The sequence below is a fragment of the Coregonus lavaretus genome (assembly GCF_964263955.1).
Source record: "Coregonus lavaretus genome assembly, chromosome: 6".
Taxonomy (NCBI): domain Eukaryota; kingdom Metazoa; phylum Chordata; class Actinopteri; order Salmoniformes; family Salmonidae; genus Coregonus; species Coregonus lavaretus.
The window spans coordinates 1,692,911-1,708,710 of record NC_139993.1 but is presented as its reverse complement, the minus strand read 5'-3'; the positions used below and the strand labels follow the sequence as shown (position 1 = coordinate 1,708,710).

Genomic DNA, 15,800 nt, shown 5'->3' with positions numbered 1-15,800 from the left:
CTCTCACGCTCCACTCCTCTTTCCAAAAGAGGAGTCTAGCTTTTACAGTTCAAGTTTTTTCTCCAGAAAAGGTCCAGTGTGATTATACAGCACCAAAGACACGCTGAGCAAGAGAGGGGAATACTCACTCTCAAACACACACGCGCGCGCAGACACACACACACACACACAACAGAGAAAAGGGGGATATGCAATTCGCACACACTCACACATAGCACAGACTGACCTGGAAAGAAAATACAATATATAATAATATATGTAGGTTATGTACACACACACACACATTCAATCTCACCGGCACAAACATTTTTTTTTTTATCCCTGTGTAAATTACAAATAATTTATCAATATTAGCTATACTACCTTAACAGTCAGTTGTGGGGAGCAGAGGCGACTTTAAAACAGTACAACTCTATGGACACACTATCCCACATCGGAGACAAGTTAACAAACAACGTTACCTTTCTCAGACAGTCAAGACAACGAAAAAAATTAAATGCTCAAATCTGCTTTAGACGAGAAAAAATAAAACACTGACTTAATTCAAATTAAATTACTTAGCAAACAGCGTACTCCCTCTCCTGGGTCGTTTTCATTAAGGAACGGACACACCGGTAGCGTTTGCCGGAAGAGAGCACTTAGCACCTCTGAACACAGAGTGCCAGCCATAATTTGCAAACTGATTCTACATGTAAAATTGAGCGAAAATGTTGGCAATCAGACGCCCACCGGCGGGGTGGTCCGTAAAACACACCGCGCCGAACGAACGGCAGATCGATATTCGGTGCGGTGTGCGCTCCGTTAGTGCACAACATAGCAAAACGATTTTGAAACGAAAACGAGTGTTCAGGCAGTCCTTCCTCGTTTCTGTTTTTTTTTCAACATTTGGTGCCTAATGAATACGACCCTGTCCTCATTCCACAGTGATAAAGGTCGGTCATGTAAACATGTTGACAAGAAAAATTAAAAAGGGAAAAGGTTTCATTATCATTCACCCCCACCCCAGGTCCATTTTATACCTAGTAATCATAAAAATACAGTTAAATTAAATTCATAAATCATCATTGTGAGGGGGAATTGATTATTCAGGTCCATATTGAGGGGAGAGAGGCTGCTCCCCCCTGTATTACATAATTGTGTCTGTCTGTCCAATCAAAGTGATCATAGTGGATGTCTCGAGGAGAGGCTGTGATGTCACTCCATCCTCCGTCTCTATTGGTCAGTGGGACTTCCTCTTCATGTCGCCACCCTGGCTTTGGTTCGCATCTGAGGTGGGGAGGAGGAGTCAAAACAATTTGTTACATCATGTGTAAATACATGAAGATGCAGAAACATATGAACACCTAACACAAAGGTAGGGTATGCTTCATCGACAGACAAGACATGTGCTTCTAGTGTTATCCTAGTCATGTAGTAACACAAGCATGCAGATCACCACTAACATTGAAGCAAGAAGACGCAACAGCCAAACAGTGAGTGAGAGATATCAACATGAAGCAGGGAATGACAACAGCACAAATGGAGAAAGGGAAGAGGAGGAGGGAGGAGGAGGGAGGTAAGGGAGGAAGAGGAGTGAAGTTTACCTGAGAAAGCAAGCTGCAAGTGAGGAGGTAGAGCAGCCTGTGACCCTGACTGGAGACTCTTATACAGATCTGAGGAGAGATGGAGGGAGGGAGGGAGGGACAGAGGAGAGGAAGAAAGAGTGAGGAGGTTAAAAAGGGGAAGAATGGAGAGGGGGAAGGGGTTGAGGAGAATAAAGGTAAGAAAAGGCACATTAAATAATGAAAGCAGAATTTGAGTAAAACATCAAATAAAATAAGAAGGTGAGGGCAGATAAAAGGGGGATTAAAGAACACAGGAGTAGAGAACATAGGAGTAGAGAACATAGGAGTAGAGAACACAGGAGTAGAGAACATAGGAGTGAAGGAAGGAGAGGATGGATGGAAGGATGGATGGATGGATGGATGGATGGATGGATGGATGGATGGATGGATGGATGGATGGATGGAGGGGGAGAAGGAGTGAGGGATTGGTTGAGAAAACGAGACAGGCAGGGCAAGAGGGTTACAGTGAGAAACCTGGAGCATAGGCACATTACAGCTGATTATACTTCAGTATGGATCCACACCACACCATTGACCATGAGTAACACAAACAAACTCTAAGACTAGATGAATCTCAAGGAACCACAAATTGTTTTTACTACGACTGATTTTCTTTGTCATTTGATCAAATTCATCCAATAAGATGTCATACTAATGAAGTTCTAAATTCTTTAAAGATCTTTATCACATAATGATGTACAGTACATACTTTCTAAATGGTATTAAGAGCCCATACATTTGCATGCACGGTGCTTTGAAAGATCACAGTCTTGTGGAGCCACTGCCAGTTGGGCCCCAGTTGCCAATTACTCACCCATTAAGTCACTCTGTGAGAGGCTATATCCTGAGTTGGCGCCCGTGCCCAGGCCGCTGCCCCCCGGGGCTCCAGGAGGAGTGAAGTTGAGCAGCGAGGGGAACTGGAAGGGCAGCGAGACGGGCACCAGCCCCCCCAGCATCCCAAAGCCAAGTGGCCCGCCCAGGAGGGGACTTCCAGCTGACACCTAGAGAGAGAGAGAGAGAGAGAGAGAGAGAGAGAGAGAGAGAGAGAGAGAGAGAGAGAGAGAGAGAGAGAGAGAGAAAGGAGGGATCAGGTGACTCACTTGGTGACATATAAAGTGCCTGACACAATCTCTTCTGTTCTGACTACGTGGCCAAGCCTTTGCAGAACATACTCAAAACCCTAGCGAGAAAAATGCAGTCAGTATCTAAAAGTTGCTTCTCTTGATCCTCTTTTTCACTCTTCTTGACACTTTTTCTGGTCGCCTGTGATTGGCTGACTCACCTGCGTCAGGTGTGAGGTGATGGAGGGTGTGGCCATGGTTGCCGTTGGCGCCCGACTGCCTACAGCCTTGGCTCCGCCCACGGCCCTCTGTCTCTGTCCGTGACTGGTCGAGACCATGCCGGAGGGGGAGGGGCTGTTGTCTGGGCGACTGGTGACGGGCGACATGCGCATGGGGCTGCTGTTGGAGCTTACGCTGCTAACGTTACTACTGCTAATGACAGACGGAGCCTTCTGGCTCCCCGCAAAGCTATAACTGCCCTGGCCCGACTTCACCTGACCCCCACCTTGGACACTATATGTGGGGCGGAAGCCGGCAGTCTTGGGGGACTGGTACTGGAGAGGGCTGGAGATCATTTGAGAGTGAGAGAGGAGGTTGGAAGAGGAGGAGGAAGGGGAGGGGGAGGAGGTGGGAGGAGGGGTGGGGGCGGGGGGGCGAGGGGTGGGGGCGGGGGGGCGAGGGGTGGGGGCGGGGGGGCGAGGGGTGAGCTTGATGATGGGGGAGGAGTTGTTGCTGTGGGAGGACTTGGTGAGGGTGGCCTGCATGGGGGTGATGAAGTTGGACTGGTGGTGGGGCTTGGATTTACCCTGGTGATGGGAGGGGGACTGGGAGGGTGAGGAGCCCACCGTGGAGGTGAGGTAGGAGGGTTGCTGGGGGCTCTTGGAGTTGAGCTGCTGGGGGCTCTTGGAGTTGAGCTGCTGGGGGCTCTTGGAGATGAGCTGCTGGGGGTGTGAGTGGGAGTTGGTGGCACGGGACTGAGGGGAGGAGGAGGGCATGTTACTCATCATGGCACCGCCGTTACTGCTGCTGCTGGCTTTGACACAGCTCTTCCCCAGTCCTGGTATTGCCACGCCCATGCCCAGGGCGACCTTCTGATGTGGGGGCAGGAGCGGAGAGGACGTGGGAGGGGGCCGCTGCTTGGTGGGCAGGGAGGGGGACGACGGTGGGTGGAGTTTACTCCCTCCGGTCATGCCCCCTTGCCTGTGAGTGGCGGTTGCCATGCTGACATTGTGTCTCTGAGTCTGTCCCATAGAGCCCGCCCCTTTCATCACCCCGTACACTCCGTCGGCGCCACGAGACACCAACGTGGCCCCTGCGAGCTGCATGCGAGCCGACGACGCCGTGGAAGTGGAGGGAGAGGTAGATAGAGTGGTCATAATGTTGGCCATCGATGACATCGTCACCATCGTTGACGAGTTGGCGTTTACCTTGGAAAGAGAATGTGACGTGAGAAGGGAAGACGAGGGGGAGTAGTGAGGGGTGATGGAGGGGGGGGAGGAGTTGGGGATCTGGAGAGGCGGGGGCGAAAGGGGGGAGGTGAGGGTGAGGTCAGTGACGCTGCCGTGGGGACCCAGGCCCTTGGCGGCTTGGCTAAGGAAGGTGAGGGCGTGGGAGACTGAATCCAGGGAGGGGGCACGGAGGTCCTCGTCCAGCGAGTCGGACAGGCAGATGGGCTCCGAGGGGGACGAGGAGGTCCGGCGGGCCTGGATGACGGAGGGGGTGGAGGGGACGTGGGGGAGAGAAGGGGTGGTGGCGGTGGGGAGATTGGGCCTCTGCTGGATCCATTGGCCCTCCTGGAACACAGGGACATGACAAAGGTTAGCCTTAGCCCCGCACCAGAACATTTGGAAGCACAAGTAATACCAAATAACCATCTTGTAGAAAAGGTTACAAAAGTCAATTGAGAGTGAAGAGGTGTCACTGACCTTGGCTTTAGCCCTGGGGGTGGGGACCATCCTTTTCTTGACCCTGGACAGAGAGACAAATGGTGTGTTAAGTTAACAGCCTCACAGGAATGCTAATCCTTCAGATATACTACATATTCTATCCATATCCTGTCCACATTGTCTATACATCCCATCACATACTGTATATACAGTGGGGGAAAAAAGTATTTAGTCAGCCACCAATTGTGCAAGTTCTCCCACTTAAAAAGATGAGAGAGGCCTGTAATTTTCATCATAGGTACACGTCAACTATGACAGACATGCATATCTCCTCTAGAGCAGTGATGTTTTGGGGCTGTCGCTGGGCAACACGGACTTTCAACTCCCTCCAAAGATTTTCTATGGGGTTGAGATCTGGAGACTGGCTAGGCCACTCCAGGACCTTGAAATGCTTCTTACGAAGCCACTCCTTCGTTGCCCGGGCGGTGTGTTTGGGATCATTGTCATGCTGAAAGACCCAGCCACGTTTCATCTTCAATGCCCTTGCTGATGGAAGGAGGTTTTCACTCAAAATCTCATGATACATGGCCCCATTCATTCTTTCCTTTACACGGATCAGTCGTCCTGGTCCCTTTGCAGAAAAACAACCCCAAAGCATGATGTTTCCACCCCCATGCTTCACAGTAGGTATGGTGTTCTTTGGATGCAACTCAGCATTCTTTGTCCTCCAAACACGACGAGTTGAGTTTTTACCAAAAAGTTATATTTTGGTTTCATCTGACCATATGACATTCTCCCAATCCTCTTCTGGATCATCCAAATGCACTCTAGCAAACTTCAGACGGGCCTGGACATGTACTGGCTTAAGCAGGGGGACACGTCTGGCACTGCAGGATTTGAGTCCCTGGTGGCGTAGTGTGTTACTGATGGTAGGCTTTGTTACTTTGGTCCCAGCTCTTTGCAGGTCATTCACTAGGTCCCCCCGTGTGGTTCTGGGATTTTTGCTCACCGTTCTTGTGATCATTTTGACCCCACGGGGTGAGATCTTGCGTGGAGCCCCAGATCGAGGGAGATTATCAGTGGTCTTGTATGTCTTCCATTTCCTAATAATTGCTCCCACAGTTGATTTCTTCAAACCAAGCTGCTTACCTATTGCAGATTCAGTCTTCCCAGCCTGGTGCAGGTCTACAATTTTGTTTCTGGTGTCCTTTGACATCTCTTTGGTCTTGGCCATAGTGGAGTTTGGAGTGTGACTGTTTGAGGTTGTGGACAGGTGTCTTTTATACTGATAACAAGTTCAAACAGGTGCCATTAATACAGGTAACGAGTGGAGGACAGATGAGCCTCTTAAAGTAGAAGTTACAGGTCTGTGAGAGCCAGAAATCTTGCTTGTTTGTAGGTGACCAAATACTTATTTTCCACCATAATTTGCAAATAAATTCATAAAACATCCTACAATGTGATTTTCAGGATTTAATTCCTCAATTTGTCTGTCATAGTTGACGTGTACCTATGATGAAAATTACAGGCCTCTCTCATCTTTTTAAGTGGGAGAACTTGCACAATTGGTGGCTGACTAAATACTTTTTTCCCCCACTGTATGTATACACTACCAGTCAAAAGTTTGGACACACCTACTCATTCAAGGGTTTTTCTTTATTTTTATTATTTTCTACATTGTAGAATAATAGTGAAGACATCAAAACTAGAAATAACACATATGGAATCATGTAGTAACCAAAATAGCCACCCTTTGCCTTGATGACAGCTTTGCACACTCTTGGCATTCTCTCAACCAGCTTCATGAGGTAGTCACCTGGAATGCATTTCAATTGACAGGTGTGGCTTCTTAAAAGTTAATTGGTGGAATTTCTTTCCTTCTTAATTAGTTTGAGCCAATCATTTGTGTTGTGACAAGGTAGGGGGGGGTGGTATACAGAATTTAGCCCTATTTGGTAAAAGACCAACTTCATATTATGGCAAGAACAGCTCAAATAAGCAAAGAGAAACGACAGTCCATCATTACTTAAAGCATGAAGGTCAGTCAATACGGAACATTTCAAGAACTTTGAAAGTTTCTTCAAGTGCAGTCGCAAAAACCATCAAGCGCTATGATGAAACTGGCTCTCATGAGGACCACCACAGGAATGAAAGACCCAGAGTTATCTCTGCTGCAGAGGATAAGTTCATTAGAGTTACCAACCTCAGAAATTGCAGCCCAAATAAATGCTTCACTGAATTCAAGTCACATCTCAACATCAACTGTTCAGAGGAGACTGTGTGAATCAGGCCATCATGGTCGAATTGCTGCAAAGAAACCACTACTAAAGGCCACCAATAAGAAGAAGAGACCTGCTTGGGCCAAGAAACACGAGCAATGGACATTAGACCGGTGGAAATGTGTCCTTTGGTCTGGAGTCCAAATTGGAGATTTTTGGTTCCAACCGCCATATCTTTGTGAGACGCAGTGTGCGTGAACGGATGATCTCCGCATGTGTAGTTCCCACCGTAATGGAAGAGGAGGTGTTATGGTATGGGGGTGCTTTGTGGGTGACACTGTCTGTGATTTATTTAGAATTCAAGGCACACTTAACCAGCATGGCTACTACAGCATTCTGCAGCGATACGCCATCCCATCTGGTTTGGGCTTAGTGGGACTATCATTTGTTTTTCAACAGGACAATGATCCAACACACACCCAGGCTGTGTAAGGATTATTTGAGCAAGAAGGAGAGTGATGGAGTGCTGCATCAGATGACCTGGTCTCCACAATCCCCCGACCTCAACCCAATTGATATGGCTTGGGATGAGTCAGACGGCAGAGTGAAGGAAAAGCAGCCAACAAGTGCTCAGCATATGTGAGAACTCCTTCAACACTATTGGAAAAGCATTCCAGGTGAAGCTGGTTGAGAGAATGCCAAGAGTGTGCAAAGCTGTCATCAAGGCAAAGGGTGGCTATTTGAAGAACCTCAACTATAAAATATATTTTGATTTGTTTAACACTTTTTCAGTAACTACATGATTCCATATGTGTTATTTCATAGTTTTGATGTCTTCACTATTATTCTACAATGTAAAAAATAGTAAAAATAAAGAAAAACCCTTGAATGAGTAGGTGTGTCCAAACTTTTGACTGGTACTGTATATATATTTATTCTCCGGACTCCGACATTGCTCGTCGTAATATTTCTTAATTCCATAATTTTACTTTTAGATGTGTGTATTGTTGTGTATCGTTAGATATTACTGAACTGTTAGGAGCACACGCATTTCGCTACACCCACAATAACATCTGCTAAATATGTGTATGCGACCAATAAAACTTGTTGTGATCTGTCAATCAGGCATATATACAATAAAAGGTATAATTGCCATTATAAAGCCAACGACATAGTTGGGAAACTATCCCAACTTATCTATAAGGTCCAACTATAGTTGAGAGAACTTACATGTTGCCAGTGAGGTGACTGTGTACAGCACGACTCTCCTTGAACAGCATCCTGGCCTGCATCCAGCCCTTGGGCCAAAGTGGTTTGACCTCGTTCTCCATGAAGGCCTTGAGGTAATCCTCCACGGAGAGAGAGCACTGAGATGACTCCAGTTCATAGCAGCTCAACTTCACACGCACCAGGTTACACAGCAGCGACCTACACACACACACGCACACACACACACACACACACAGACAGAAAAGAAGAAAGCTTACTAATCTATTGTCTTTTCAATCAATCATTTTCTGTATGACTTTGATCGAGAATTTCACTTTAGTGTCTAGGCTGGGTTACTATAAAGGCACTTTGTGACAACTGCTGATGTAAAAATGGCTTTATAAATAAGATTTGATTGAGGGCAATGGATGGGCGGTTACCTGAGCTTGTCGTCCCAGACAAACTTCTTCCGTGGGCCTATCATCCTCTTCCCTGGCTTCCCCTCGTCCTCCTCCTCTGATCCGTTCTTCTCTACCTCTCCAGGCTGCTGCCTGCTAGGGTTCAACACATACAGTGGGGGAAAAAAGTATTTAGTCAGCCACCAATTGTGCATGTTCTCCCACTTAAAAAGATGAGAGAGGCCTGTAATTTTCATCATAGGTACACGTCAACTATGACAGACAAAATGAGAAAACAAAATCCTGAAAATCACATTGTAGGATTTTTAATGAATTTATTAGCAAATTGTGGTGGAAAATAAGTATTTGGTCAATAACAAAAGTTTCTCAATACTTTGTTATATACCCTTTGTTGGCAATGACACAGGTCAAACGTTTTCTGTAAGTCTTCACAAGGTTTTCACACACTGTTGCTGGTATTTTGGCCCATTCCTCCATGCAGATCTCCTCTAGAGCAGTGATGTTTTGGGGCTGTCGCTGGGCAACACGGACTTTCAACTCCCTCCAAAGATTTTCTATGGGGTTGAGATCTGGAGACTGGCTAGGCCACTCCAGGACCTTGAAATGCTTCTTACGAAGCCACTCCTTCGTTGCCCGGGCGGTGTGTTTGGGATCATTGTCATGCTGAAAGACCCAGCCACGTTTCCTCTTCAATGCCCTTGCTGATGGAAGGAGGTTTTCACTCAAAATCTCATGATACATGGCCCCATTCATTCTTTCCTTTACACGGATCAGTCGTCCTGGTCCCTTTGCAGAAAAAGCATGATGTTTCCACCCCCATGCTTCACAGTAGGTATGGTGTTCTTTGGATGCAACTCAGCATTCTTTGTCCTCCAAACACGACGAGTTGAGTTTTTACCAAAAAGTTCTATTTTGGTTTCATCTGACCATATGACATTCTCCCAATCCTCTTCTGGATCATCTAAATGCACTCTAGCAAACTTCAGACGGGCCTGTACATGTACTGGCTTAAGCAGGGGGACACGTCTGGCACTGCAGGATTTGAGTCCCTGGCGGCGTAGTGTGTTACTGATGGTAGGCTTTGTTACTTTGGTCCCAGCTCTCTGCAGGTCATTCACTAGGTCCCCCCGTGTGGTTCTGGGATTTTTGCTCACCGTTCTTGTGATCATTTTGACCCCACGGGGTGAGATCTTGCGTGGAGCCCCAGATCGAGGGAGATTATCAGTGATTTTGTACGTCTTCCATTTCCTAATAATTGCTCCCACAGTTGATTTCTTCAAACCAAGCTGCTTACCTATTGCAGATTCAGTCTTCCCAGCCTGGTGCAGGTCTACAATTTTGTTTCTGGTGTCCTTTAACAGCTCTTTGGTCTTGGCCATAGTGGAGTTTGGAGTGTGACTGTTTGAGGTTGTGGACAGGTGTCTTTTATACTGATAACAAGTTCAAACAGGTGCCATTAATACAGGTAACGAGTCGAGGACAGAGGAGCCTCTTAAAGAAGAAGTTACAGGTCTGTGAGAGCCATAAATCTTGCTTGTTTGTAGGTGACCAAATACTTATTTTCCACCATAATTTGCTAATAAATTCATAAAAAATCCTACAATGTGATTTTCTGGATTATTTTTTCTCAATTTGTCTGTCATAGTTGACGTGTACCTATGATGAAAATTACAGGCCTCTCTCATCTTTTTAAGTGGGAGAACTTGCACAATTGGTGGCTGACTAAATACATTTAGGTCCGGTCATACAAATGTCCTAGGTGGCAAAGATCCGGATGGATATTGTCATTTATCAGCGTAGTAACAACCCCCCCCCCCCCCCCCCCCATGCAATACTAAATGTAGAAAATGTTTAAATGTAAAGTCCGTAATGGCCCCGTTCTGCGTCCGGATCCGGACCGCGGTCCACCGGTTGAGTATGGCTGCAGTATACTATTGAGTATTGTAATCTTCTTACTTGGCAGCCTTGACCATGCAGTCCATGTTGTATCGTTGGATCTGCTCGGGCATCACACTGCACACAGCCAGCTTCAGCTTCAACAGGGGCGTACGCAGACGGTCATCCTGGATGTTGATGCTAAGTTTCTTCAGGCGTTTGAGCAGAGCCTCCTTATTGCAGGGCACAAAGGCCTCCAGGTGAGAATACACCTCCCCACGTAGCCCCATCGGCTGCTCCTGCACCTGCAGCTCAATACTGGGGGGAGGAGGGGAGGGGAGGAGGAGAGAGCGGAGGGAAGTGAGAGGAGCAACAGAGGGAATGAACAGGAGTGAGAGAAAGGGGGGATGGAGAGCGAAAGATGGCAAGCAAGGAAAGGGGATAAAGAGACAGCAAAGAATAAAACAATTTGAGAGAGAAAGATGTTGGGAGAAATGTAGAAGAGAGTGGGGGTGAAAAAGACAGGAAAAGAGATGAACAATCGACTCCGATATCAGCGGTATGACACAATCAGGGTGTAGACAGAGAGAGATTTACAACGTGTCAAAAGAATGACAAACTCACTCCAGTAGGATGTTATTCATATCGAGGGTGAAGAATTTCTTCCTTCCCTCTTGATCAAACTGACGAGAGGCCTGTGAAGAAAAGAGGTTGGTAAGCATACAAAGCTGTATTCCATGGAAATATGCACAAAAGTAAAAAGGAGCCTTCCGTGTCAGTTTCAAAATGGCTGCATCGTCATCTTGCCAGTTTTCGCTCATCTTTGATTTGTCACTCTCTCTTTCTTCTCTCTCCCTTTTGGCTACCAGTTGTCTATTGCTACTCTACCTTCCTTTCATTTGTTTTGCTCTCATCCGCTCCTCCTTTCTGCTCTGCTCCACTCTAACTCTCTATGCACTTTTATCACCCTGTCAAGAAATGCATTACAAATCTTAGAAGAACTGAAACACTATTTTAAGTGATATCACCTTGATCGTGGTTTCAAAAAATGGCTGCCACACATTTCAACTGTACAAAATTCCAGGAAGTTACTCAACAATTAAATTAAGGGATGATCACATAAACATTAAATAAACAAATGAATACATCTATGATAAACAGGAAAAGCCCCATCAGCGCGACTCACCGCCCGTAGGTCCTCGATGCGCTTGATGAGGGGGGGAGGCAGGCCGTCAGGGAGCGGAGGTGGATGCAGGAGACCCCCTGAAACCCCCAGTCCCCTCCCTAACCCGCCACCAATCGTCTTCGGCCCTGAAACTCCAATTCCCATCAAGCCATTCTCTCTCCCGGGGGTGGCCACATGCGGATTAGCCGAGCAGTCCAGAAGGCTGAAGTCTAGGTCACCCAGAAGATCCTGGAGCTCCTTCTCATTTGCCGAGCCCAGCAGTGACATCATGGCGGGGTCGGCGGTGAGCTCGGCCAATGAGACGTCGTTGTTAGCCGTGTTAGCGTGCAGGTGGGAGTTAGCCAGCAGGTGGTTGGCTCGGGGTGCGTTGGCCAGGGAGCTACCCATGCCGGGGTGGGGCGCATTGGGGTTCATCTTCCTCATCTCCTGCTTCTCCCGGGTGAAGCGGCGCAACATGGCTGCCAAGCACAGGGAGTCCTTCATCAGCTTCTTCCTCTTCTTCTTCTCTGGCCGGTGGATGTTCATCAGAGACGACACTCTGGATCAGAAAGACGAGAGAGAGGGGTGAAGAGGGGAAAGAGAGGAGAGGATGAGAGAAGGAAGAAATAGGAAAGAGAGAAAATAGTGAGGGAAGAGACATGGAAGAGAGGGAAGAGAGATGATGTGGGGGGAAGGAGGGGATTGTTAATCCAATAGCAAGTTATGATGTGTAATCTCGAAGACAACAAACCTATAAGCAAGGCAATGTCTTTTCAATATGATACAAGGGAACAACAGTCTCATAATAGCTGCTGGTCTATTTCTGGGGCTCTTTAGAATAGGAGTATTTATGGCAGCGGAGTGATCAGCCTATCAGAGCGTAGCTAATGGAGTCTTTGTTAAGGACACTTGGCCTGTCACACAAGCCCACGGGCCATTCAGAGAGAGCATCAGAGTGTGTCATGTCATAGTCAGACATATCTGTACATTGGTAGGAATGAACCAAAATATATCTATATGATGTATTCGTCTATTCTATTGTAACAACTGATTCAAAAACCATTACAAGACATTTTGAGGAATGGGTCTTGCAACATGCTCAGTTCTATTTGAGAAATATGCATAGAACAACAATGTCCTCTTAGATAATTTGCTCTTACAGCAAGAACAAAATAATCTGAATTATTCAACAACCATTCTATCTCAAATTCTAATTTGTGAAGGTCCAGACATGCCTGACAGGCACAAGAAGCACCGATGTATCCATCCCACTATCCTTTCATCTCACCCTGGTTTGGGCACTCTGTTCTTCCGGGGTTTCTTCTCCTCCAAATTGTTCCCTTCTTTCCTCCGTCTCTTGATCACTTGCTCCTCGCCATCCTTCAGTTTCTGCTACCACCGGAAGGCACAGACAGAATTCATTAAAAACCAAAACAACCAATTGTATAAACACAAATAAATCAGGTTTGTCATACTCCTATCAGGGATGGGGTCAATTACTCTAGTCAATTCAGGAAGTAAGCAAAAATTCATTGATTTTCTCATTGATTTTGAATGGATTTGGAATTTCTGTTTACTTCCTGAATTGACATCATTGAAATGGAATTGACCCCAACTGACTAAATTTAGTGTAATTTCAATGTATAAAATACTTCATGCCAGTATCCCACCCTTACTCTGGGTTTGACATCCTTGCCCCCGTCCTCTCCTTCTGACTCGGAAGCAGCTCTGAACTGCAGCGTGCCCGTGTTGATGTAGAACCCTCCCAGCTTGGTGGTCAGGGAGGCTGGGACCAGCTCGTCATACTGTCAAACAAAACAAAATGGCTGCCGTTACATTCAGAGCATAGATGCAGAATACAGAGTAACTTCAATGAGTCTCTGACAAACAACAACATGTCACTGTGGTGGATGTAGGTTAGTGTTTATGGGGTTAGGTTGATTGCTTGTGCAAATTGGGGCTGTGGTTGATTGATAGTCTTAAGCACGCTCCAAACAGGAAGCGAAACTCCAGAGCAAAGTTCGACAGAATAGAGCAGATTCCTATTTTCTCCACCAGACGGCTGTCACGTGCACGAGCACCGCCAACCGCTCCGCCTGGATAGTATTCCGCCCCCCCACCTATCTCCATTGAAAATGAATGGGAAACTCAGCTGCTTCCTCTCTGGAAAGCCCTTTCGAGTTTTGTTATCAACATGTTTGCTATATCAAAATTAAAGGGGTGTTAAAATACAACCTAACAGGACTTCTCCAGATGAAGGGATGTAGAGGGTTAAAAAAAGGGATACTTACAGCCTCTGAGTTGTCAATAAATGGGTCGGTCTCATCGTAACCGAAGCCTATGTCAATCAGATCCTGCATTCTGTCCTTCCGCTTCTTCTTTCCTGCTGCATTCTCATTGCCCTGTGTCACAGATTATACATACTTTCACATGAACATACTATATAACCAGTAGTCATAAACAACAACAAAAAAGGCTTATAACCAGATATAACAGGTTTACAACCTAGTACAACTAGTTATTAACCAGATAAAAAAGTAAAACTCATCTTAAAACTAGTATCTTATCAGTGGAGTTATTAGAGGATAAAGTTTTACCACGGCTCCAAAAAATTACGTACATATTTGTTCTCAAACTTCTTGGCCAGGGCCTCCACCTGCAGTCGTTCTCGCTCGTCATCGTTGAAAGGGTCGCTAGGGTCAAGGGCAGGAGGCACGATAAAAAGAGTTGGAGTCTGAGTTGGGGCTGGAGGAGGGTTCTTTTTTACCTAGAAAGGGGAGGGAATGGGTGAAGAAAAGTGTAACTACTGGAAAATAAATTGATTTAACCACAATAAACAAACAACAAAGTAATAAATAATATTGTGTTGTTATTGTACCGGATGTAAAGCATATTGTCATGGAATCACATTGCCCAAATAGCATTGGTGAAGAAGCATTTGTATTTAGATTTACAGCTGGTTTATATAGTTGTAGTATAACTTGTAATTACAAGTTTGAGAACAATGTATTATATTCAACATAATTCCTTCGCAAATATGTAACTAAAAAAAGAGCAAACTACTGTATCATGCAATGATGTAGGTGCACACCATTGAGTGTCTTGATAACATAACACCGGTATTTGCATAACTCCATGTAGGCTACATCCTGGTACTTACAAACCCACTCCATTCAGCACTGACTAATCTTCAATATGTCACCCATAGGAGGCTAAACTCAACTCTACTGGGGCACTTCTTCTACGTGCCATAATAATGGCTGTATGACTGGTGTAAACTAGCAAGCGAGTTGTCAAGTTATCAAGAACGGGAAACAGGTAGCGCCAGACAACCTTTATCACTACATGTGCATAAGGAGTGCCTACAACTGTAATATTGACGTGCCGTTCGAGTACCAAGTGATTTGAGTGAATGGCTTAATGAATGGCTGAGCTAGGGTCTTTTGTGTGAAGTCCATGACTGGTAATTTCCTCCCACAGACCACGCTAGTCCGTGGAAAGACAAGATACATCCACTTTCCTATCCTAGTTTATAACAAGTCCCCACTAACCAAGCTAATAAAATCAACTGGTGTTGATCCATGTCTTCCCTGGCCAAACAGAAGGAGTCATACCTGGATGTTTTGGACGAGTTCGCTGTAGTTAAACTCGTTAGACGATTGATCGCTGGGCTCGGACAGAGATAGGTTCAATCGCACGGTAATCCGTTTTCCTTCAGCGTTGTCCTTGTCGCTAGTTTTGCCGAAAAACCCACCGCCACCATCTGCACGGGACGCTGTCTTGTCCACCTCACCATCCGCATCTAAGTCGATGTCGGCCTCGTCATCCTCCAACCGTCGTTTCCTAGTCTCGGTGGCTGATCCCGCAGCGAAGGCCGAGAGGGTGACAAATTGTACTTTTCTCGGTTCGGCCATTTGGATGTGCTGCCTGTCTGAACCTCGCTTCGGACAGACAGCGACAGCGCGAGCTACTTCGCGAAACTACTTCAAATTGGCGAAATGAAGGGGTTTGCGCGAAAACGCAATGGCTATTTAGTGGCTAATAAGATGTAAGGGGGTCATCCGCACCATTCGAATTGAATTTCAGCGGATGAGATGGTCGGGGAAAAGTTGTTTTTTCAGTAGCTACTTGCATCCTCAATTGCTATGGGATCGAGACATTCAAGGTGGCCATCTTGGATTTCAGGAGTAAATAAAATATCAGAGAGGTCACTGGGCCTGCGCGCACAAACAAAACGGAAGCAGCGTGAGCGAGGAGGGTTATCGTGGCCAATCACCGCATTTGCCTTCATTTTAATCCCGCCCCTATCATAACAGGCGATAATAAGAACATCTGAAGAAGATGGCACTAGTATTATGACCT

General features: G+C 46.3%; 1 protein-coding gene across 1 annotated transcript; it reads right to left on the bottom strand.

Moving 5' to 3' along the window:
* Positions 1-1,219: 1,219 nt before the first annotated feature.
* LOC311130328 (uncharacterized protein) lies at positions 1,220-15,603 on the bottom strand (the record flags this gene model as incomplete). Its single annotated transcript, XM_084163057.1, has 15 exons — positions 15,053-15,603; positions 14,059-14,205; positions 13,730-13,840; positions 13,115-13,243; positions 12,727-12,830; positions 11,460-11,997; positions 10,898-10,968; positions 10,355-10,591; positions 8,420-8,533; positions 8,001-8,198; positions 4,591-4,633; positions 2,887-4,458; positions 2,419-2,605; positions 1,584-1,652; positions 1,220-1,266 (listed from the first exon to the last, which is right to left on the bottom strand). The coding sequence occupies exons 1-15, from the start codon at positions 15,350-15,352 to the stop codon at positions 1,220-1,222; spliced, it is 3,867 nt and encodes a 1,288-aa protein (XP_084019183.1). The 5' UTR covers positions 15,353-15,603.
* Positions 15,604-15,800: the final 197 nt, after the last annotated feature.